At 46.7% G+C, this 25,435-nt stretch overlaps 1 protein-coding gene across 5 annotated transcripts in view; it reads left to right on the top strand.

Moving 5' to 3' along the window:
• The window catches only part of TSNARE1 (t-SNARE domain containing 1), a 442,991-nt gene that overhangs the window by 280,167 nt on the left and 137,389 nt on the right, over nucleotides 1-25,435 (top strand). For all 5 annotated transcript variants that reach the window (XM_028736058.2, XM_077932694.1, XM_028736057.2 and 2 more), the window contains 2 exons: nucleotides 12,471-12,543; nucleotides 17,569-17,651. In XM_028736058.2, the coding sequence (XP_028591891.2) occupies nucleotides 12,471-12,543; nucleotides 17,569-17,651 (156 nt within the window). The remainder of the gene's footprint in view (nucleotides 1-12,470; nucleotides 12,544-17,568; nucleotides 17,652-25,435) is intronic.

Raw genomic sequence — 25,435 nt, forward strand, 5'->3', positions numbered from 1 at the left:
CCAATGTTTAGGTTAATGGGCTAAAATTGGCCACAACTTTATTGGTACAGGTAAAGAGGCTTAAGCATTGGTCCTATCCGACTATCCGGCTTCAGCCTGTTTGCTTGAAGACTGGGAAGGGTTAACACCAGCAGGGAGAGCCCTGCTGATGCACATCAACTAGGGACTCCCCTGGGGTCACCACTTGGGGGCGCGCTTTAGGCCCTGACCTCCATAGGCTTCGGACGAGGCCACGCCCCCCGGAATCCTTTACCGGACTACACTTCAATATTTGGGGGAGGTGATGGCGTTCCCCCCCAACACATCTGCATAACAATACTCCTACCAATGCCTAACCGCCAAAACCAAAGGAGTTGTGATGATTTGCTACGAGGTAGGTGAAAAACCAAATGGCCGGTGCCAATTTCCCAAGTGGAAAAAATTCCTACCAGGCCCCTTAACGGCGACCAACCGAGATCCATAGCAAGGTCAGAGGGAACCTAAAAGGGAGGGCGGGTGGGAAACCACAGCAACTGAGTGGACCAAAGAGGGAGATCCCGGGGCCGCGCCTGCCTTAAATGAGGCAAGCCACACCCCCTGAGCCAGCCGATTGGCTGGCCAGGGGATGACGCGGCCCAAGGATTCCCCAGATCACGCGGGGGCTGGAATCCATGCACGGTTTCTCTCCATTTCTCATTTCTCATTCATAATTTTTTTCCTTCATATGTCAGCATCAGTCTGAAAAGTTTATTTTAAAAAATGTTTTCATGAAAATTCATCAGTATTAGCATTTTAGAGCAAATTTCTCCAGATATAGAGAATTTTGAATGCAAATTCCTCTGATGAGCACATTTTCGCAGTGCAATTTCCCCCAATATAACACATTTATATCTTTATGCATTTCCCCAGTATACAAAAATTCATTACAGATTGTTTGGCTGTACTTTGGTTCATACAGTGGTATCTCCGGTTGCGGACGGGATCCGTTCCAGAGCCCCGGTCAGATCCCAAGGTTTCCGCAACCAGAGGGACCGCTTCTGTGAATGCGCACGTGGCGAAACACTTCCGGGTTTGCCACTTTCGCAACCCGAAGTTTACGTTACCCGAGGGTAACGTAAGCCAAGGTGCTACTGTATACTGTAATATCGTATAGTGTTTTGAAGAATCTGAATTGTGTAGGTTCACATTGAGATCCTAACCAAATCAACAGCAGACAGTTGTGATGAAGCACAGATTCCCCACCCCCAAACCTAAAGGCTAATTTTGCAACATTTCTACTTCCAGCAATAAGTAAAGCAAACATATTGTGGGTCAATAGCCCTGTAAATACAGCCTGTGTCATATTTCTGGTTTTGATTTCCTTTGATTCACTGCCTAGCAGACTTATTCTCCACCCCGTATTTCTCCCATTAAATATATTAAATCTTCTGGGTGACTCAGGTGCTCGCTAACTGCAAATCAAACCCTTTCTTGTGAAGCTGATACCACATTTTAAGTGAAATAATAATTGAACAGCAATTGATAATTCATGGCAGTTTAAGACAGCAATAATTACTTTCGCTTCCCAGAACTCTCCTAAAATGAAAATGAATTTATCTGTGCTATTTCCCCAGTTTTAAATGACCCTGGTGGGAAAAGGGTAGGTGTGTGAGAAGACCCTCTTCAAAGCAAAATTACTTCTATCCATTCCCACACCTTGCCTTCCACTTTTGAATTGTGCCTGCTTCCTTTTTCTTCTGGTCTGTAGACTTGTGGCCTTCCAGGTGCCATGGGACTCTCAGCCTGTAAAATCTGAGGATTCTTGCAGAGCAGGTGAGATCCCTGTGGACTGGAGGTGAGAAGATGGAGCTAGCTTGCTTTCTGCTGCTCCAGAGGGTAGGACCCAAACCAATGGATTCAAATTGAAGAAAGGAGATTCCGACTAAACATCAGGGATAACTTTCTGATAGAAAGAGTTTTTCATCAGTAGAATGGACTCGCTCCCAGGGTGATGGACCCTCCCTCATTTGAGATATTCATCATCAAACCTTTATTGGCATCACATTCAAACATTCAGAATAAATAGGCCAGTGCGATCTCGTCGCCATTTCAACAGTACAGTCATTTGCCAAAGGGAAGAAGAAGCGGGCAATCTATTTCATCAATGTGGGTCTCCAGCAAGGGCAGGATCCTGTAGCGTTCTTTGGCGACAAAAAAATCAAATAGAGGAACTTAGCTACTGTCTTGGTGACCTCCTGGTCTCTCCCCTGTAATAAGAAGCATATAACCTCTGTCTCTGGTTTTCATGTTGGAATACATAGATGGTCTAGAAATTGTTGGCAGAGATCAATTTGAGACATTAAAACATAGGTTGGAGGGCCACCTGCAGTGGCGTAGCGTGGGGGGTGCAAGGGGTGCCGGCCGCACCGGGCACAGCATTTCTGGGGGGCGCGAGTCCAGAGGGAAGGGACAAGCAATCGAGGCTTGGTTGGGGTGGGAGCAAAGCCGGGAGGAGGAAAAGAGCCGCGCAGCAGCAGCAGCAGCAGCAAAGCCGGGAGGAGGAGGAGGCGCTGCCTGCCGCAGGATCCAATCCGAGCCTGCTAATCGCTTGCTGAGAATTAAGCGGCTCAAAGAGGCAAATGAAGAGGTGGAGCCGCTGGCCCGGCCGGGAGGAAGCTGGAGAGAGCAGCGCGCCAAGCGCACGTGACGCAAAGGGCCTGCCCATGCGCAGGCTGAGCTCCACGTGGCGGGGGCGGAGGGAGGCGCTCTGCACGTGGCGTGCTTAGGAGGCGCTCGCTCTTTCTGAAGAAGGACACGGCTACTGGATCAAGGCCACAAGGGCCCATCTAGAGTGGCCAAGCAGAGCGTCAATGAGAAGCACTCAAAGCAGGACCGGGGCACAAGAGCGCTCTCCCTTCCTGCTGTTTCCAGGGGGTGGAAGTGTCGCTGCCTCGAGGGCTTCTGAGATACCCTGGGGTGAAGTCCCGCTTCACCTTCTTGGGAGTCCCTCTCTTATGCTTTGGGGGGGGGTAGCAAGGGGGAAGAATAATGATTTCCTCCACCACCAGCCCCAAATTCTATAGTAAGAGAAATTGGGGGCCAAGCCAACTGGGGAAATGGTGAGTCTCTAACTATAGAGCTCAGGTATTTAGGAGCAAGCTGGCTCTGCCCATAGGGAGGAAAAGCACTCTGTGCAAGCTCAGAAAACCCACGCTACCCCACTGCGCGCTCGCACTCGCAGCTCTCTGCCCCTACCTGGCTCACTCACTCTCTCACTGCAGTGCTGGCTGTGCGAATCCGATCCGAGCTGCCGGCTCGCCGCCCACTGTGGAGGGGGAGGGTGCCAGGCGTGCGGTGCGAAGCGGAGAGAGAGCGAGGGAGGGACTATCTGGGGGAGGGACAGTGCAGCAGTGGCGTAGCGTGGGGGGTGCAGGGGGGGCTGGCCGCACCGGGCGCAACATCTGGGGTTAGGGCAAATCCACGGGTTAGGGGGCGCAAATCCACAGGTTAGGGGGCGCAAATCCACGGGTTAGGGGGCGCAAATTACTTGCCTTGCCCCGGGTGCTGACAACCCACGCTACGCCGCTGGCCACCTGTCAAGGGTTCTTTAGCTGTGGTGCCTGCATTGCAGGGGTTTGACCATTGGAGATACCTTCCAGTCATTCACTTATATGATTCTATGATTTCAATGCTCAGTAGCCTCATTTAGCATGGGATTCTGCATCCCACCACCATACAGAGGGCCTCAGGTTCTCACATGACCTATAGAGGGAATTGTATGTTCGGGAGTTTGCATGGCTATTGTGTGCAAGAGAGAAGCAGGCAGGAATGTTGTTGTTCATGCTAAAAGTGACAGAGCAAATGGAGTGAGGACCAGGAGCTGCAGAATTCTTCTGGCATGCAAAACCCTAAGCAAAGTCAGTGCAAAATGTTGGAAACCATTCAAAAAGCTGCTACAGCTCCAGGGTTCAGTGATAACCCCTCTCGACCTCTCACACCATCTTCTTAGCTTGTTTTTTTTTAAAAAAAATAATATTTATTAAAAGTTTAAAGATTACAGATAGAAATAAAAAAGAGAAAAAGTCAACAATACAAATCAGTACATTACAATACATAAAAAGACACAATACATCAAAACAAAAAGAAAAGCAAAAACAATTAAAAACACATCCAATATTTCCATATCTTTGTCTTTCATTAACTTGTTTCATCGACCTCCTCACACCTCCCTTTTTTGTATTCTAGTTATTAATAATTATTTCAGCAAATCCTTTCCATCTTTCACTGTTTCCTGTCATTTAATTGTCTTGATTTTTTTTAACCTTATCTTACCATTAAAACCCTAAAACTTATTTGAACTTAACTCCTTATAACGTTTCTACTAAAGCCATGTAATTTCATTCCAACATTTTTCTAACACTCATTAATTTTACAATATTTCTCTAAATAAATTTTAAACTTTTTTCCAATCTTCTTTCACTGTCTCTTCTCCCTGGTCTCGGATTCTGTCAGTCCTTTCTATCAATTCCATATGGTCCCTCAACCTGGTGATCTTCTGTCCGAGGCTCTTAACTCTTTTCCATGTCCCTTCTGCAGATCTTCTTCATATTTATACCTGCACTTAACTTTATCTTCTGCTGATCTTGTTCTTAATTTCCTTACTTTGGCGCTGAGGAGTAGATCTCGGGGAAACTCCAACCTAACAATGTCTTTATTCCTTCTCGACAGGTCAGCCCATTCTCCATAGTCAAAACTAAAGTCCATAAGATATTTCAGAGCGTGTTTCAAAATCCCTCCGAAGCTAAAGGCCCCCATCCTCTTAGCTTGTTTCCACCTCTTTTTAAAAGCAAGATTGTACAAGCCCACAATAAGCAGCCCTCTCCAACAGCCGTCGTCAATCAATGTGAGAGATGATCGCAGTGGCTTCTTCAGCTTCTCCTATATTAGTTTGCACTCTATTTAGCCTACGGCATGCATTAGATGATTCTCAAGTTCAAAGGAAGCTCCTGTGATGTTCGGAAAATCGTTGCCTTGTTGTTGCCTTCCCCCATGTCCTTCATCCGTTTGGTTGCGGGACTCTTTGTTCTCAGAAGCCGCTCAAGAGGGAAGGAAGTTTTTGCTTTGCTAGATAAATGCTGAAGCCAATTTAATTTATTTGGAGAGTGGCTTTGCATGTGTGATTTGGGCTGAGTGCCAGTGCTGGCAAAGGGGGAAAAAAAGGGACTGAAAGACAGGGCTGGTTATTCTCCCTGTCCTATAATGCATATGATTCTAACACAACCATTGTCCCACCCATTTTGCCTCTGACCCATCATGGTCATGGAGTCTTTTTTAAAAATAAAATAAAATGATATTTATTAGAAGTTTGATAGTTACAAAAAAAGGGGGGAGACAATAAAAAGTTACAATACATCAAAAATGAAAAGAAAAACAGAAAACAATACAGCAAAACAATAAGAAAAACAAAAACACTTAAAAACACATCCAATATTTCTGTATCTTTACCTTTCATTTACTTGTTTCATCGACCTCCTCACACCTCCCTTTTTGTATTCTAGTTCAATTAGCTATTTCAGCAAATCCTTTCCATCTTTCTCAATTTTTGTTCTATAATATATCTTAACACAATCTGACCTTAAATTTTACACTTTGGCCCATTAACAATCTATTTTTACTTAGTTCTTTATAACATTTCTGCTAAAACCATGTAGCTTCATTCCAGCATCCTTCTAACATTCATTAATTTTACAGTGTTTCTGTAAATATACTTTGAATTTTTTCCAATCTTCTTCCACCGACTCTTCTCCCTGGTCTCGGATTCTGCCAGTCATTTCTGCCAATTCCATGTAGTCCATCAGCTTCATCTGCCATTCTTCCCGGGTGGGTAGATCATGTGTCTTCCAGTGCTTTGTGATGAGTATTCTTGCTGCTGTTGTAGCATACATAAAAAAAGTTCTATCCTTCTTTGGCACCAATTGGCCGACCATGCCCAGGAGAAAGGCCTCTGGTTTCTTCAGGAAGGTATATTTAAATACCTTTTTCATTTCATTATAAATCATCTCCCAGAAGTTCTTAATCATGGTCATGGAGTCTTGGGAACATTGTGCTTGAGGGAATGTGCCACTCAGACTGAGAAAGGTCCCTGAAACCTGTGATAAATGTACTTTGCCCCATGGGGAATTTTTAAGAGCTGCTTAATAGAGAGGGTGAGCTAGGTATGGTTTGTTGGCATACAACCAAGGAAATGGGGGCAATTGGCAGGCCCCCAGCTGGCTCCAGCCCACCAGTCGGTGTGCCGGGCGATCTCCAGTCCTTGTTGCAGCATCTGCAACCCACAGCTTCAAAAGCTGGGGCACGAAACTCAGCAGAGATAACGCGCAAACCGAAGTGGCAGGAGAGGTTGTGTAAGCATATTTACAAGCAGTTTATTCAGCATACATCAGGACAAGAGGAAAACATGTCTGCTCCCTTTCGTGTCCAAAGCAAGACGGCATAAGCAAAACCTCTACGCAAACGGAAGTTCCCAGCAATCTGTGCTGGAGTGTAAACAGACATGTGACACCCAACAGTCTCATGCCTGTCCCTTAAGGTGGAACAGAATACCCCAACATGGTTTTCCTATTAGTAAATTCCATTTAGTTAGACTAAATGTGGAGGATCAGGAGGGATAATAGCCATGATGGCTATGTTCTACCTTCCCAGCCAGAGGCAGTAAAGTTTCTGAATTCCAGTTGCTGGAAACCACAAGAGAGGAGCAGGCTGTTGTGCTCACGTCCTGCTTGCAGATTTCACACAATTTTCTAGGTTTCCACTGCAATATCAGGATGCTGGTCTAGATGGGCCATTGGTCTGATCCAGCAGGCTGTTTCTTTGCTCTTCTTCCCTGTCTTCAGACGAATCCTGTTTCTCCCCCATATGAAGGGTTATTGTTGGTGTTCTACTCATCCTGAAAGTGCACGGCCCTCGTGCAAGCCCATGGGGCTGAATCCCAAGAGCTCGAGCACAGCTTGAGACAAGACATTTACAAGACAGGCAATTCACTCCTGCAATTCTTTTCCATGAGAGATTGTCAGGCTTGACCAGGAGGAATAAATCAGTGAGCAGCAGAATAGCTACAAGGCTTCCTGGCTCCTTTCCATCTGCGGCTTCTGGTCCTGAGCTTGACACACAGGACGACAATAAGTGACGATGGTTAAGTGTTGTTTCACAACGTGGCCTCGCCTCTATTAGGGAGCGCTGGAGTATGTTGCCAAATTATTTCACATTGGCTTCAGAACAGCTCTGCTGAGCCGCAGACTCCTCATAAGGCCAGCAAGCGACATGAGGGAAGATGCTTTGAACAGAGAGAGAATGCATCTGGTGACACAGCTGTATATCTTGATTTCTTAGGAGTGTCAAGCCAAGGAGCAGGTCTGATGGTCACCCCCAAGGGCCACTCTGGAAATAACAACAGCACTCAGAAAGACTTAACAAATGCTCTTACGATTGTAGTCTTTAAGGCCCACAAGACTCTCATGTAATGCACCCTGTGGAATCTTGAAATTTACCATTTAGGACTGCATTGATAAAATAAGTCAGGGATGAGGAACACACACCTGGTGGCCCTCCAGGTCTCTATATGGCCCTCAAAACTCTCCCCAGATCAAAACTCACCATCCCTGCTTTGCACCCTCGAGAGCTTATTGCTGGCTGGGATGTATCCTTGAACTCTAATATTGCCTCTTCCTTGCCTAGAAGGAGGATAGAGAGGGCTGGGGATGTGTTTATGGAAACTAGCCACTTGTACACATAGTTGAAATTTGCATTCATTGATCTGCCTGTTAGGATATAGGTCCATTCCACCTTTAGAACAGATGTGTGGATTGTGTATGTCACATGTCTGTTTACTTCCAGCACAGTCTGCTGGGAACTTCCGTTGTATATAGCTTTTGCTATGCTGCTGTTTGCTTGGACATGAAGGGAAGCAGACATGTTTTTCCTTTGTTCCTGATGCTGAATAAACGCCTGTAAATATGCTTCCATATGCCTCTGTCCGCCACTTCCATTGTGAAAAGTTATTCACTCTGCTGATTAGAGCGTGCTCAGTCTCTGAAGGCTTCTGAGCCTCAAGTCGCTGATAGATGCTGTTCCGAGAACCAGAGTTCGCCCTGCTGCTGCCGGCCTGTGCCTGGAGCCAGCTGGGGGCCTGCCAAATGCCCCCATCTCCCTGGACGCATCCCAACACTGTCAATCTTTTTCTCCAGCCCCAACCACCAACGGGGTGTGGGCCTTAGAAGGAAGCGTAAAAGGGAATGCAGCCCGCAAGCTGAAATATTAATCCCTTGTGTAAATATTCTGTTCCTTGCTTGCTGTCCCCCAAAAATGTTTCTCCAGTAGTGTACCACCATGCAACACTTTTGTTCCTGCTTTGAGCGTACACAAGGTAAAGGTAACGGTAAAGGGACCCCTGAACATTAGGTCCAGTAGTGTACGACTCTGGGATTGCGGCGCTCATCTCGCTTTATTGGCCGAGGGAGCAAGCATACAGCTTCCAGGTCATGTGGCCAGCAGGACTAAGCCGCTTCTGGCGAACCAGAGCAGCACATGGAAACACTGTTTGCCTTCCTGCCAAAGTGGTACCTTTTTATCTACATGCACTTTGACGTGCTTTCGAACTGCTAGGTTGGCAGGAGCTGGGACCGAGCAACGGGAACTGACCCTGTCACGGGGATTCGAACCGCTGACCTTCTGATCAGCAAGTCCTAGGCTCTGTGGTTTAACCCACAGTGCCACCTGCGTCCCTGAGCGTACACAAAGGGCAGCTTAAATTGAGGGATTCATCCATCACTAGATGTAACAGGCACGATCTCTGAGCAATTACCACCCACCTGCTGAATCTCAAGACTTGAGCCTCGGGTGATGCGGTGACACTAGCACTGTGTCATAAAGAGATGCCTAAACTGGGAGCATGACAAACCCGCCATTTGGGCACCCCCTGTGAAATTTCTGTGCACTAAAAGCACAAAAAAGGACTAAAACTCAAGGGTGTTCTCTTTTTGTGGCAATGCACGTTGCTCTGACATTTCTGACCCCTGCTTTATAATCCACATTTCCATCATTGGTGTTTCATTTTCTATTTCGGAGCGGGGGAAAGGTGCTATATTTAGCTGTACCCATTACCTGCTGCAGATGCCTTTGGAGCTACTGTTTGTCCACCCTGTGCAATTTGAACCAGCCTGCCCTGTTTCAGCGACCTGATGAGATTTTAATCTCTGTGATCTTCAGAGTTCAATGTGCCCCGTTCACCCTCGTGACGCCATTAGTGGAACCAGAGGATGGCATTATATTTGTGGACAATTAATTTGCCTAGGGAGGCATGTAGGAGACAGTGATCTGTAGACGGCTCCGTCTATTGTGAGAAACAGCGTACTATTTTTTTGTTGTTTGGTTTGGTTTCCTGCTTTCAAATATGAATTACAAAGTCCCAGAGGCTTCTGCCATCTGGACTAATGAAGTGGGAAGCCTCCCGTGCTCAGCAAAAGGAAAGTGGGAAAGTGGTTTTGAGAGCCAAGCTGACGTTTCTGTCTGCTCTCAGGAGAAACACCTTCCTCTGCTGTTTGCTTTATGCGCAAATCATTTCCCACTTCTAGAGTTTATTAGTCATTCTGTTGGCGTCTTCTCCTTCCTTAAATATGCCTCTTTGTGTTTGGTGAGGGTCTGCCTGCTTCATGTGTATGTATGTGTGCTGGAGAGGAAGATGGTGTGTGTTTATGTATTTTTCTAGACTATGTACCACCATCAGATGTAGCATCCAACCCACAGCTCCACGCACTCGTGGAAAAATGATTCAGGCTCTTGGCATTGTGTGGTGGGGAAATTATGGGCTGCACCACTTCTGGGCTGCACCACATCAGACATGAGGTGGTTGTGTCCTATTGGGAAGACCCAGTTCTCTGAGTGCATGTTCTGGAAGTTGGGCAATAGGGGCAGTACAGGATTTCTTTTGGTGTACCGACCTCCCCGCTGCACCAAGGATTCCCTGCCCGAGCTGCTTCACGTCGTGGTGGATGTTCTCCTGGAGACACCTAGTTTGGTTGTACTAGGGGATTTTAACATCCATGCCAACACGACCTTACAAGGGGCTGCTCGGGACTTCGTGGAAAGCATGGCCTCCATGGGGCTGTCCCTGAATAAGTTTGGCCCAAATCATAGTGGACATGCCTTAGACCTGGTGTTCACCTCCAGTGATGTGGGTGATCTGACACTAAGTAAAAGTGAAACCAAAGAAGTGCCATGGTCAGATCACTTCCTGGTGCAACTGGACTTCTCTGCGACCCATCCCCTCTGCAGGGAGGTGGGACCAATTCGGATAGTCCGCCCCCGCCACTTAATGGATCCAAATAGTTTCCAGAGAGTGATAGGGGATGCTTTATCCCAGGTTTATGGCCTTTCAGCTGATTCTCTGGTGGCCCGCTGGAATGCGGAGTTAACCAGGGCTTTTGACTGTCTGGCTCCGAAGCGTCAAGGTTTTGCTTCCTGGAGTCACACAGCTGGAACAGCTTCCAGTGAAATCTCTTGAGATCTCTCCAGAAGCCACTGTCGAGCAGAGGTGGGGCACCCATGGGCCCCACAGAATTCTGCCACCAAAGGCCACTGCTTCATTCTGCCTCGTGGGAGTACCGGCCCTGATATGCAATTGCTCAAAGTGGAAATTGGTCAGTTGTAACCCAATACCAATTTTTGGGGCTCTTTTTGTCATGATAGGAGCATGCATTGGATCTCTTAATCTGTCTGTTCCTGTTGTAGCCAAATAGCCAAGTTGTATGGGTGCGCTTTGGATGTGCTGTTGACATTAAGCTCTCTGGGGAAGGGGTTTCAAATTACATCAAAGGAGATTCAAGCTCAACATTAGGAAGAACTTCCAGTTGGTAAGAGCTGCTTGGCAGTGGAACGGACTCCCTCAGGAGGTTGTAGACTTCCTTTATTGGAGGTGTTTCAACAGAGGTTGGATAGTCCGCTGCCATGGATGCTTTGATTACTCCACTGTAGGGGGGTTGGAATACATTTCCCTTGGGGATCCTTCCAACCCGTCACTTCTATGTTTCTGTGATTCTAAACAAAGCTCCTTCACAAAGAAGACCTCAGGCATGTGGCCAACAGAGGATTGCCCTTGGGTTGGGAAAAAGAAAGGAAAGCTTCTCAGCCCCTGATTTAAAAGTTATCCCCCTCTTCCTCCCCGAGGATACTGCAGACCCTTTTGCAACTGTTAATATTGTTGTTGTTGTTGTTTAGTTGTTTAGTCGTGTCCGCCTCTTCGTGACCCCCTGGACCAGAGCACGCCAGGCACTCCTGTCTTCACTGCCTCCCACAGTTTGGTCAAACTCATGCTGGTAGCTTCAAGAACACTGTCCAACATCTCAACCTCTGTCGTCCCTTTCTCCTTGTGCCCTCAATCTTACCCAACATCAGGGTCTTTTCCAGGGAGTCTTCTCTTCTCATGAGGTGGCCAAAGTCTTGGAGCCTCAGCTTCAGGATCTGTCCTTCCAGTGAGCACTCAGGGCTGATTTCCTTCAGAATGGATAGGTTTGATCTTTTTGCAGTCCATGGGACTCTCAAGAGTCTCCTCCAGCACCAGAATTCAAAAGCATCAATTCTTCGGCGTTCAGCCTTCTTTATGGTCCAGCTCTCACTAATATTAGCATGAATAATTAAAGGTTTATTGTGTTTAATGACAAAGAGAACAGATAATATTTGCGAGACATTATCCCTAGCCTTTGTTCTGTCCCCCCCTTCCTCTTCTCTTTTTCTTGGTTTTTGTTTCTTGGATTTGTTCAGTGGCTCAATCGTGTGTGTGTGTGTGTGTGTGTGTGTGTGCGCGCGCGCGCTCCTTCAGTAATTCACAATGACTCTTTCCGGCTTTATTACAAATTAATGAGATTCTTACTGCATTACATAATTAAGTACTGTGGTATTCACAGTCACATAATGAACTCTCTCCCCCAAAAGAGCATAGATCCACTTGGCACCTCTGATGAATTCATCACGGGAGACAGCTTAGCGTTCCAAGCAGCGGGGCTGCGATTACTCAGATGCCACAGGTTCTAATCCCAGAAGGAACAAACTTGCAAATGAGCTGGCACCGTGGAATTGAATATTCAAGGGAGCCGTTCTCGAGGGAGCATTGGATAACTGAGCTGGGAAGAGAGCACATCTGGGTGTGTGTGTGTCTGCAAAGCCAGTTCATCAGGGACCAGGGTGGTCTAGTGAATTCCACTTAAAGCCATGACCCGAAGATGGTTTGGACGTCACTTTGAGTGCATGCAAAGTGAGATGTGGCATTCCAAATGATCATGTAAGAACAGAGGAACATGTTCCGCTCATGTGTCCTCCAGAGCCTAGAGCACGCTGCTTCTTTTTCAGGTGGAACAACTCTTTGATATTTAAATGAAAATGGTTTTTGATAAGACCAGGAAAAAATCTCATGTATTGTTCCTTAGTTTGCAGAAAATGCTGATATTCTTTATTCTTTTCAGAGTGATATGCTGGATGTAAACCAGATCATCAAGGACCTGGCCTCTATGGTATTTGAGCAGGGTGACACAATAGGTAGGTATCATTGTAGCATAATGCTGTTGGTTTGTTGCTTGTTTCATGATGTTCCTTAAATCCAGGATTCTTCTTCTTTGGCGATCACTCGTAGCTGAGTAAAATTGTCTTCCATAAACACGGTTTTAACAATGAGTCCGTAAGTGACTGTGGAGGCCAATTCTGGATCCACAGGTCCTTCCACAGTGGGAGCACAGGTTTCCGGGCAGGAGTTGATCACAGTGTGGATTTGCCAAGCATGCCTTCCTCTTAGCAAATTTCTCCCTTGTGTCCTGAGTTCAAGCATCTTCAAAGCCCATGACACCTTTGGTAAAGGCTGTTCTCCAACTGGAGCGCTCGTAGGCCAGTGTTTCCCAGTTGTCAGTGTTTATACTACATTTTTTTAGACTTGCATTGAGAGAGTCTTTAAACCTCTTTTGTTGACCACTGGCATTACACTTTCCATTTTTAAGTTCGCAATAGAGTAGTTGCTTTGGAAGACGATAATCAGGCATCTGCACAACTTGACCAGTCTAACGAAGTTGATGTTGAAGAATCATTGCTTCAACACTGGTGATCTTTGCTTCTTCCAGTACACTGACATTAGTTCACTTGTCTTCCGAAGTGAAGTGTAGAATTTTTCAGAGACACTGTTGATGGAATCTTTCGAGGAGTTGGAGATGGCATTTATAAATGGTCCATGTTTCACAAGCATACAGTAAGGTTGGTAGTGCAACAGCTTTGTAAATCCAGGATATCCCTGTCAGCATTGCCCTTGAGCCAGTGCCACGAACTGGACTCATCCACTTCAGCCCCGACTGGGCTAGGCGAGCTGGGCAGCACTTCCAGAGACCACCTTCTGCACAGGAACAGGTCAAAGTGCTGTGGACTCACAGCTTAGAGTTGCGAGCACCGGATTCACTTCCACAAGAAGACAGTCGTCACACAGCAGAGTACAGCAGAGTCTAGCAGAGTATATAAATGACTCAGAGAGCAGCTCTGTAGAATATCTTCTTTATTCTATAACTACAACTATAATACAACTATATACAGAGCTAAGTAGGTCTAAGCATAAATGAATGCTGAACCGCACTGAGTGTCTGCAGCTGCTCTTAGCAGCAACCTTATCTAAACACACAATCTCTCTCTAACACTCTCTCTCTCTGACACACTGACTGACTGACTGACTCTTTGATGTGGTGCTGGAGCAGAATAAGTAGAGAGCAGAGCACACCTCCTCCTCTCTGGAGAATCAGCAGACTCCTCAGGAGATTCTTGAATATGGGAGGGGTGAAATCTCCTCAATCCCATGCTAAGAACAGAAGAAGAGTGGCTGCTGGATCAGACTAAAGGCCCACACAGCACATCATCCAGTTTCCTACTGTGGCCAACCAGATGGCTCTGGGGGGTCCAAAAATGGATCATGAGCACACAAACAGGTCACATTCCCCAGCAACTGACATTCAGGCCAATGGACCACGTAGTCCAGCATCATGTTCTCACAATGGCCAACCAGTGTCTGAATGGGAAACTCACTGGTTCCATCACCTCCTGGCAAATAGAAGGGGAAGAAATGGAGGCAGTGAGAGATTTTACTTTCTTGGGCTCCACGATCACTGCAGATGGTGACAGCAGCCACGAAATTAAAAGACGCCTGCTCCTTGGGAGAAAGGCAATGGCAAACCTAGACAGCATCTTAAAAAGCAGAGACATCACCTTGCCAACAAATGTCCGTATAGTTAAAGCCATGGTTTTCCCAGTAGTGATGTATGGAAGTGAGAGCTGGACCATAAAGAAGGCTGATCGCTGAAGAATTGATGCTTTTGAATTCTGGTGCTGGAGGAGACTCTTGAGAGTCCCATGGACTGCAAGAAGATCAAATGCATCCATTCTTAAGGAAATTAGCCGTGAGTGCTCACTGGAAGGACAGATCGTGAAGCTGAGGCTCCAATACTTTGGCTACCTCATGAGAAGAGAAGACTCCCTGGAAAAGACCCTGATGTTGGGAAAGATGGAGGGCACAAGGAGAAGGAGACGACAGAGGACGAGATGGTTGGGCAGTGTTCCCAAAGCTATGAACATGAGTTTGATCAAACTGCAGGAGGCAATGGAAGACAGGAGTGCCTGGCGTGCTCTGGTCCATGGGGTCACGAAGAGTCGGACACGACTAAACAACTAAACAACAACAACAACATATGTTGGAAGCTGCCCAGAGTGGCTAAGGGCAACCTAGTCAGGTGGGCAGGGTATAAATAATATCATTACTATGGAATAGGACATCCCTATTTTCATCAGAGAAATGTTGGAGGGTGTGCAGGGGCCACTAACCCTTTTAGCCCTGTGAGCACATTGGGATTTTTTAGACAGAGGGACAGAGGACACTATAGAATAGAATAGAATAGAATAGAATAGAATAGAATAGAATAGAATAGAATAGAATAGAATAGATTCTTTATTGTCATTACACAAGTGCAACATTGCACAAGTGCAACGAAATTGGATGCCATCCCTTAAAAACAACAAAAGCAAAACAACAACAACAACCAAACAAACCACATTCCAGCCACACCCACACCAACACCCATCAAACTCCCAGGTCACACTATCGAGTTACAGCATTCAAAAAGGCCACAGCTCTTGGATAGAAACTGTTTTTCAGTCTATTTGTCCTTGACTTGATGTTTCTATATCTCCTGCCAGAAGGCAGTAGTGCAAACAGACTGTGTCCCGGGTGAGATGAATCCTGCAGGATGTTGTTTGCTTTCCTAAGACAACGGGAACCGTACAGTTCTTCCAAAGATGGGAGAGGATGACCAATAATCCTTTGGGCTGTGGTTATGACCTTCTGGAGCACCTTCCTCTCCCTAGCTGTACAACTGGAGAACCAAGCACAAATACAGTATGTAAGAATGCTCTCTATGGAGCCTCGGTAGAAGGACACCAGCAGTCTCTCACTCAGATTGTTCTTCTTTAAAAGTCTGAGGAAATAAATTCTCTGCTGGGCCTTCTTCACCAGAGCAGTGGTATTTGCGCTCCAAGTCATGCCCTGATCGATAGTTACTCCCAAAAACCTGAATTCCGCCACCCTCTCCACCCGTTCCCCGTTGATATACAATCTTGCAGTGCACACACACACCCTGATCGCTTGGGAAAGCAAAATGTTGGTTCTGGCAGAATTAATCTGAACCTTGAAACCTCAACGAGCTGAAGGAGGAACTTCCTCCCTTAGCTCTGTGTACAGATGCCAGGCACACCCTAATTTAGGGGCTGCACAGAGAATGCGCTTTCCCAGTGCACCACCACCTGAACTATTGAGGGTGGCAGAACTACCAAGAGGGCAATCTTAACACCATCCACAGAATTATAGAGTTGGAAGGGACTCTGAAGGTCAGCTAGTCCAGCCCCCCTGCAATGCAGGAGTATGCAAGTGCCTCTTATGGGGACCGAACCTGCAACCTTGGCATTATCAGCACTCTCCCCAACTGAGCTATCCTGTCATGGTGCCCTGTTTTCTTTCTGCTGCAGCTTGTCTTCTGCCAAAAACCACATTATTCATCCTGCTGTCCACTGGGGCAGAACTAAGCGACTTATGCAATTTACGTAATTAATGCTGTACATAGCCCTAGGATCATTATATTACTCATTACGCAATGCAAATAGGAGGGAAGGGAGACCGTAATCAACTGCATATCATTGACGGATTGAAAGCAACAGCAAATACCAATTGCGCTTGTTGGAATGATTTCTGTAAGTGGACCCTCTCAATTTCCTCTTCCGTTTCTGCTTTTGTCAGAATTCTCTGACAATCCTACACATTCGCTCCCATTTCGCGGCAAAGCATCACATACTTTCGTCCCCCTACAGTGCAGCCCTCAATCATGCTTCATGCATAATGTGAGCTGCTGAAAGTGTCAAAATTGGTTGCTTGGCATCTGTCTGTCTCGGGAGACCATGAAGGAGCGTGCTTTTGGGAGTGGAGAGGGGGGGAAATATCCAAAGCTGGGAACAACATCCAGGAATAGAAATCCCAGAAGTTTATTTTCCTGGATGGATACTGTCCGTGTCGCAGACCCGTTGGGAGACCCGCAGCCCTCGCCCGCCATCCTTGCTCAGAGCTGATGGACACCCTCCTTGATGGACGCGACGAGAGATCAAGGAGACATCAACAACCCGTGTGTCTGTCTTCTTCCTTGGCAGTCCTTTTTTGCACAGAATTAAGCTTCTCGGTTTTTTGCCGGGCTCTGGGAGACATATCAGACGTGAAAGCCTCAAGCTACATGATAGCATGCATCAGTTACTTCCCGTGACCCTTGTCACCGTGTCCCTTACGGTGAGATTTATTTTCTGAGGAGTTTCCCATGCAGCAAAAGGGGTCCCACTCCTGACTCGCTGGCGGTGGTGGTGTCGCCATTGGAAAATATCCAAGCAAAACAGAACGGCTTCTGTCTGATAATGTAGCATTCCAAATTATCCCACCCAGCCCCATGGGCCACTGCTGTGGCTGTTTCTTTCTGAGATGATGTGGGCTCTTGTCTTCTGCAGAGGAGAGGTGAATTGGCCCAATCTGATGGTTCTTTTTGTGCCAAACAGAGGATTTTTTTTTTGTTTTTAAAGGAAGTCCCTAGGTGAGAGATTGAGGTGTTGCTTTGAGCAAAAGACGCTCTTTGCATCCAGCTTTGATTTGTAATTAACTCCCCGGGCCAAAGAAATTGAGGCAGCTTTAAGAGTCATTTCCCTCCTGATTGATGGGTACATTTTATGCTGCTGGTGACACTATCCTGCATTTTTTTTAAAAAAATATCTTTGTGTTTATTGTTTATTTTTGTTTATTTTGCAGAGGGGGGATTTTAAAGCAGAATTCCTCTTTTCCTGTAATGCCTCTCTTTTGCTTTAATTTGTTGTCATTTGCATCTGTAATTGCTTGTTGGTCCTATATTTTGTCAACCACTTTGAGTGTGACTTGGGTTATGTATAAATTAAATTGAATTTTGGGATTTGCTCGCTACTCCATACCATGTAATTACTTTCTATTATCTTAATTTACAGATAGCATTGAAGCCAACATCGAGACTGCCTCCTCAAATGTACAATCTGCCAATGAGCAGTTGGCCAAGGCCAGCCAACACCAAGTAAGTGTGTGTGTGTGTGTGTGTGTGTGTGTGTGTGTGTGTGTGTGTTTTAAGGAACAGAAAAATATCCTGATTAGATCCGTGCTATTTAAAATGATTTGGGCAAATTGAACCTGGCTCTGTACCAGTAACTCTCTTACCGTGTTTGGAAGTGACTTGGAGAGTGTTCCTAAAATGAGAGCTTAACCTCTCTCTCTCTTTTTCCCCCCTCCTAAGATTTAAATGACTTTTTTTCCTCTGCTGGCAGCTTGCATTAAAGACATCATTTTGAGACCTGCATATTAAGCAGACTTTTCCCAACAGAAAACGAAGCAATTAGCAACTGTTGTTCTTTGAAAAATGGTGTTAAAATGCATCCTTTACGCCTGTTGTGTTCTCCCTTCTTGGAGCATCCTAACTAGACAGCTGATTGAAAAGATTGTGTCGCCAGCAGATGTGGTCCCGTGGGGAAATGGGATTAAGCTGCAGTCTTTTAAAGCTTCTACCAAAGGTCCTTTTGCACTGCGGCAAGAATGAAATAGACACATGCAAACTTCTAGACGTGTTCGAGAATAGGCAGAGTTGTTGATGGACTCTGGAAAAATGTGTGTGGATACACCCGTACTACGAAACAGGGCCAGGACAGGGGTCAGCAAACATTTTCAGCAAGGGGCCGGTCCACTGTCCCTCAGACTTTGTGGGGGGCCGGACTGTATTTTGGAGGGGGGGAAATGATGCAAGAGTACCACGAACCCCAGTGGCTGCTTACCTGTGTCTTGCGAGCAGCAGGGGATGAGTGGAGCGGGAAAGGGCTCTGGAGAGGGGCTGCTTAAAAATGGCAGCTGCTCGGGCACTGCTGCTGCTGGCATCAACAAAACCCAGCTCCCTTCCTCCTCTAGACAGGGCAGGGAGAAGCCAGGAGGAGGGAGGGAGGGAGGGAGGAGGACGCGCCGCCGAGGGAGGGAGAGGGAAAGAACTCATGAGCTGGCAATCCGCACAATAATTCCCAGACCATCCGCGGGCTAGATCCAGAAGGCAATTGGGCCTGATCCGGCCCATGAGCCTTAATTTGCCTACCCATGGCCTAGAACAGGTGAGAGATCCCAGGTTTCGCCTGAGACTGACAGGTGAGATGTTCGGCTTGGCCATGGGGTCCTCATGACCATCTTGTTACTCTTTTGTGGCGAAAATGCTCTCTATCTTTGCCATCTCACCATCTGAGCAAAGGTTGGGGCTGTTCCTTGATAAGCAGCTTTTGTTTACTAGTAGGATAAGAAAATGAGGAGCCAAGGGCAAAGCAGAAGACACCTGATGTCTCTTCTGTCCCCAGAAACCCACCAGAAGCAGATGGACTCTAGAAATAGCTAGCATGCAGCTCCTTCGACTGCCACGGACTGTGCTAAGGCCCATAGAGGAGAGTTTCCAAGCCGCTTTCATATCTGGCAAACATAAACATTCCCAGGGACTCCATGGCTAGACACCAGGGCTCCTTTAACAGGTGGCTGACCTTGCCTTCTTGCCAAGGGCTGCCCGTGACTAAGCAATAGGTAGGATATTGGCCATCCTTCTCAGCAGATATCTGAATGCAATACAAGAGATCTGACTGGCTAATGAAGGGATTCCAGACCCGTTAAAGATGGTCTAGGCCATGGGTCTGCAAACTAAGGCCTGGGGGCCAGATCCAGCCCAATTGCCTTATGGATCCAGCCCGCTGACGGTCCAGGAATCACTGCGTGGATCGGCCTGGGGATTCTGATTGTTCGTGCTGTGCCATTTCCCCTCTCTCCCTCTCACACACCGCAGTGGCGCCTCCTCCCTCCCTCCTCCTGGCTTCTCCACACCCTGCCTAGAGGTGGAAGGGAGCTGGGCTTTGTTGAGCCATGGTTGGCTGAGTGCCATTTGAAGCAGCCCCTCTCTGGAGCCAGCTCTTTCGCGCTGCTCATCATCCCCCCGCGATCGCCACAAGCCCCTGGCACTCGCAAGGCTCAGGTAAGCAGGGTCTCGTCCAGTGCAGTGGAGAAGGGAGGGGAAACTCATGGGGGGGATTTTTTCCCTTCAAAATATAGTCCGGCCCCCCACAAGGTCTGAGGGACAGTGGACCAGCCCCCTGCGGAAACAGTTTGCCGACCCCTGACTCTAGGCACAAGTAGAGCCATTTCTGTGCACTACAAACTCCTCAAAATACAAAGGTCTTTGCATTTCCATTACAGCATAAGAGCTAATGCATGTTAGAAAGCATCTTCTCTATAACTGAGCACCTTTTGGTCCTCCGTGTGTTGAGACCTGTGAGTATCGTTCTCCCTGGGCTGATTCCTGAACATGCTCCCACCCCATGGATGCTCAGAGAAGCAAGACTTCTTCTTCTGACTAACTGGATCCCTCACACTTGCCTCCTCTCCTCATCTTCGTGTGTCTCAGCTGCATCGGTTGCTTCCTCTCAGGGTTTAGCCAGCTCCCTTGCAGGAATTGTAATCCCAAAAGGACGGACACACACACACACACACACACACACACACAAATACATATGGATGGTCCCAAGGAAAACGGAATGGAAATCCTGCTAGATGCCACGGACATGCTAGCAGTTCTTCACTAGTCCAGACTCCCCTCTAAAATATGGCAAGGATCATTTTGTAGTTCAAGGATTGCAATGAATCGGTTTCTGCTGACATATTTGGGTTTTATATGTAGAATAAACACATTTTATAAAATTGTCGTATTTTTCTGTGTATAAGAAGAGGGTGTTTTTTTATTAAAATGTTTAGACATTTGGGGCTCGTCTTATACATGGGTAGTTCATTGGGGGGACGTGTTATATGTTGCTTCTGGGAGCCAGAAAGCATCCATGGTTTTTGGGTGTGTTATTGGGGGCTGCGTCAAGGGCTGGGCTTGATTGGCTGTTGCTGCGGCAATTGGGCAGGCAATTGGGGGCAGCGGATTGGAGGCATTTGCGATACGTGCGAGTGGCAGTGTAGGTCTGGTGGATGATAAATTTTCAGCAATCCCTCCCCCCCCCCCAAAAAAAAATAGCTCAACAACTCTGGGCATTTTCCCCCATTTTCTTAATTTGGAGTCCCCCAAAATAGGGACTTATACATGGGGGCGTGTTATACACAGAAAAATACGGTACCTTATTCTATTTTATGTAAACAGCTTAGGGATTTTGCATATTAAGCAGTATATAAATATTATTGAGAATTGTTATGGTCACAGAATCATAGAATCTTGGAAGGGACCCGATGGGTCATCTAGTCGAACCCCCTGCCATGCAGCAATCTCAGCGAAAGCATCCATGGCAGATGGCCATCTAAATTCCGCTTAAAAACCTCCAAGGAAGGGCAGTCCACCGCCTCTCGTAGGAGTCTGTTCCACTGCCAAAATGGTGATGATCATTGTTTTTGAACATTTCCAGTTGCTAGAAAATACCAGGCATGATTTGGAGCACCACAGACCTGGATAGCTGGGCAACCAGGGACAGCCCTAATTAGGGAAGAAGTGGAGATTCTAATTCACGTTAACGAAGTACAAGCCACTTCGGGCTTCCCTTGCGTTGTTAACAACGAGATAGGCAAACCGCAACATTGTTTGTGCGATCGGCGTGTGATGCAATTAAGCCGTATTGTTTTAATTTCCATTTAGGAACGGATAGGAGCAGGTGGCCCTAATAAAATCTGCACTTTCAATGGTTTTCCCCTCCTTTTTTTTCCTTTTCCTTCCTGGCCTGCTGCATTGGCTGAATACAAAAGCTTGCCTGTGATTACAGGTCTGAGAGTACTGTCGGTTTGCAAGGCAGCGTTTGTGCACCTGCTGTTTTTATGCTTACCTTAATGCAAGCTTTTCCCCGCTCCCTCCCCCGAAGCAGCTGCTTCCCTCAAAACGGGAAGGGGAGTTGCTAAATGAAGTGAACGAATGTGGCAACTTCACCTTTTGCTAGGTCTGAGCCGTTCGTGCTTCCATTCAAAGCACCGTACCTCTCGTTTTATTTATTTATTTATTTGCTTTAAATCTATCCCGCCCTCCCTCAAATAAGTGCATCTGCCATGAAACATTTATAGGGCCGGGTTCATTCGGGGCTTTGGGATGCTTCTAAGCTTGGAGGTGCAATCTTCCAAGGGACACGGCAGAGACATCCGAGCAGCTGTGTATTCTGCTGTGATGTGACAAAGCGCAGGTGTTTCTTTGGAGCTCTAATTTGAATCGTTTCCAGTTTATGGCAGCAAGCGTTGAGCGAACCAGGTGTGCTTCATGAATGCACCCTAAAAAGGATCCCTTATGGAACTCATTCACACAGGAGGCAGTGGTGTCCACCAACCTGGATGACTTTAAAAGAGGATTAGCCAAATTCATGGAGAAGAGGACTATCAATGGCTACAAGCTATGCAGATGGAGGCATCAATGCTTCTGAATACCAGTTGCTGGAAACGACAAGAGGAGAGAGCTTCTCTTGTGCTCAGATCACGCTTGTGGGTTTCCCACAAGCCGCTGAGAGAAGAAGATTCTGAACTCGATGGTCCATAGACCTGATCCAGTAGGATCTTGAGGTCTTAAGTTGACCTTCTAGTTGAAAAGGCTTTTGACTCACTTGGATGAACCAAGGAAGACAGAACTCCATTGCGTGCACCACAACCTCTGAGCAGTGAGGGAGACTGACGGGTTCTAGCACTTACCCAGGACTCAGTTTCTTTGGAGTGAAGGTCAATAGTAGTGGTGGTATATTTAGGATGTTTACACATCTATACAACCTGAGTGGGGGGTGAAGGGACTCACAGCATTAACACTCCCAACAGATCCTGTTTCCTCGTTATGTTTCCAGGGAAAACCCATACTCAGCTAATGGGTCCAGCCCAGAGCAATACAATAAGTCTCCAGCTTCCAGCATAGGTCATAACTCACACACAAACACAACTCCCATGGTTCCACATCCTGGGATGACTTGGCATCCAGCCCAATGAGAAGCCCATTGTTGTTCAACGTCTTTCTAAATGACTTGGATGAAGGAATTGAGGGGATGCTCATCAAATTGGCAGATGACACCAAACTGGGAGGAATGGTTAATGCCGCAGAAGACAGAATCAGAATTCAAAATGACCTTAGCAGATTGGAGATCTGGGTGCAAACCAACAACATGAATTTCAATAGGGACAAATGTTAGGTTCTGCACATAGGAAGAACCAGATGCATAAATATAAAGTGGGGGCTACCTTGCTTACCAGCAGTACATGTGAAAAGGATCTAGGGGTCTTGGTGGACCACAAGCTTAACATGAATCAATGGTGTGGTGCAAAGGGGGAGGAAAGAGAATGCTGTTCTAGGCTGCATCAACAGAAGTATTGTGTCCAGATCAAAGGAAGTAATTCTGCTTTGGTCAGAACATACTTGGAATACTGCGTCCAATTCTGGGCACCACGATTTAAGAAGGAGGTTGACAAGCTGGAATGAAGGCAACCAAGATGATGAAGGGTCCATGATTATATGCAATGCCTACTGCCTTCTTAGAGTGTACCATCACTTTGTTCATAGAATCATAGAATTGTAGAGTTAGAAGGGACCCCAAGGGCAGAAATCTCAACTAAAGCATCCATGACAGATGGTTGCTGCTATGGTCACATAGTTCACTCTTTGAGATGCTGGTGACAACACTTCACTGGCCAGCTAAGGCCATTCACCTTGCAAAGGTACTAGTCAGGCTGGTTCCGCAGCTTTTTCTTCTAGATTCTCAACCTGGTTTCTACTGGCACCGATGCGAAAGGAGGTTGAGTCACAAAGGAGTCACGGAGCCCTTTGCTGGTGACTGTGTCTTGATCTCTATTGGACTCTGGGCTCACGCTATGAGGCACTCAGATGGGCGACATGTTCCTTAAAGGACTGCAGAGTCGAAGCAAGTAAAAACTCGCTAAGCATCAGAGGAGCAGTACCAAAGGAGCCTGCATAACCTGGAGGCAGTAAATGCCCAAAGATTCCAAATACCGAGTGTCACAGCTGTGGAGCCCAGGGCAGTACCATTTTGGACTGTCAGCTTGTCAGATCACATCAACTAAAACTCCATCGGGCACAGTCGACCTCCAGCTTCAGGGAAATCCAAGGGCTCTCTGGGACTAAATGCTTTGCAAACTGGGGTGTACCACACCCTGCACCGCCTCTGGTTGGAATATAGACTTGCAGATTTCTTCCTCTTCTAAATCAACTAAATCGATGTAGTCTCATACCCTGCAAATGTCCCAATGTTCAACTTTCAACAAACTACACTTCCCAATATTATTTGGGGGAAGCCAAATGCTTTCAGTTTGGGGCATATATCTAAGCTAAATGCACGAGACTGCAGCCTGAGCATTTGAAACAGCTCCAGCTTTCTTGAATATCTGTCCAATTGTTGTTTAGTCGTTTAGTCGTGTCCGACTCTTTGTGACCCCATGGACCAGAGCATGCCACGCACTCCTGTCTTCCACTGCCTCCCACAGTTTGGTCAAACTCAGGTTGGTAGCTTTGAGAACACGGTCCAATCATCTCGTCCTCTGTCCTCCCCTTCCCCTTGTGCCCTCAATCTTTCCCAGCATCAGGGTCTTTTCCCGGGAGTCTTCTCTTCTCATGAGGTGGCCAAAGTCTTGGAGCCTCAGCTTCATGATCTGTCCTTCCAGTGAGCACTCAGGGCTGATTTCCTCCAGAATAGAGAGGTTTGATCTTCTTACAGTCCATGGGACTCTCAAGAGTCTCCTCCAGCACCATAATTCAAAAGCATCCATTCTTCGGCAATCAGCCTTCTTTATGGTCCAGCTCTCACTTCCATACATCACTACTGGGAAAACCATAGCTTTAACTATGCAGACCTTTGTCGGCAATGTGATGTCTCTGCTTTTTAAGATGCTGTCTAGGTTTCTCATTGCTTTTCTCCCAAGAAGCAGGCGTCTTTTAATTTCATGACTGCTGTCACCATCTGCGGTGATCATGGAGCCCAAGAAAGTAAAATCTCTCACTGCCTCCATTTCTTCCCCTTCTATTTGCCTGGAGGTGCAATTACCACCTATCTATAATTCATAAATAAAGGATATTCCAGTGTGACCAATAGGAGAGCGAGGATAATTAATAAAGCTGGGCTGAAAGTTCTCCTTTGAGAATGTTTGACTCAGAAGACGAATCCAAGAGCTCAGGCTTATTGCTATGACTGAAGATACTTGGAATTGAACCTACCCTTCTGCTACCCTTCTCTTCTTTGAATCAGAGCATCATAGAATTGTAAAGTTTGAAAGGACCTTGAGGGTCATCTAGTCCAATCCCCTGCCATGCAGGAATCTTGACTAAAGCATCCATGATAGATGGCTATCCAGATACCCTCCAGAGCAGGAGAAAACTAGCTTGCTCCATCTTCCATGGGACAGCCCTTCTGATATTTTAAGATGGCTATTTTATTTCCTTTCTGTCTCCTCTTATCCAGGCTAAAAATACCCAACTATCTCCACCATTCCTCGCAAGGCTTGGTTTCCAGACCCTTTATCTTCTTGGTCACCTTCCTCTACACATGTTCCAGCTTGTCAACATCCTTAGTAGTCCAGGGTGTGTGTGACCAAGGCAGAATAGAGTATACTGCTATTTCTTTTGATCTGGACACTGGACTTCTGTTGAATGACAATCCCCTTTTTTACTGCTGCCTTTGTGACAGCATTTCTCCCCCAACCCCTGCACACCTCTGTTCCTAACCAGCTGGTCTCCATGCCATTGCCTTTGTGATGGACACAAGAGATGCTCTGTGGCCAGACAGCAGTCAAGGTTTGAATGGCGATGGGCAATTTGTAAATGAAATGGGGTGTGTA

This window comes from Podarcis muralis, chromosome 8 (assembly GCF_964188315.1).
Source record: "Podarcis muralis chromosome 8, rPodMur119.hap1.1, whole genome shotgun sequence".
Lineage (NCBI taxonomy): Eukaryota > Metazoa > Chordata > Lepidosauria > Squamata > Lacertidae > Podarcis > Podarcis muralis.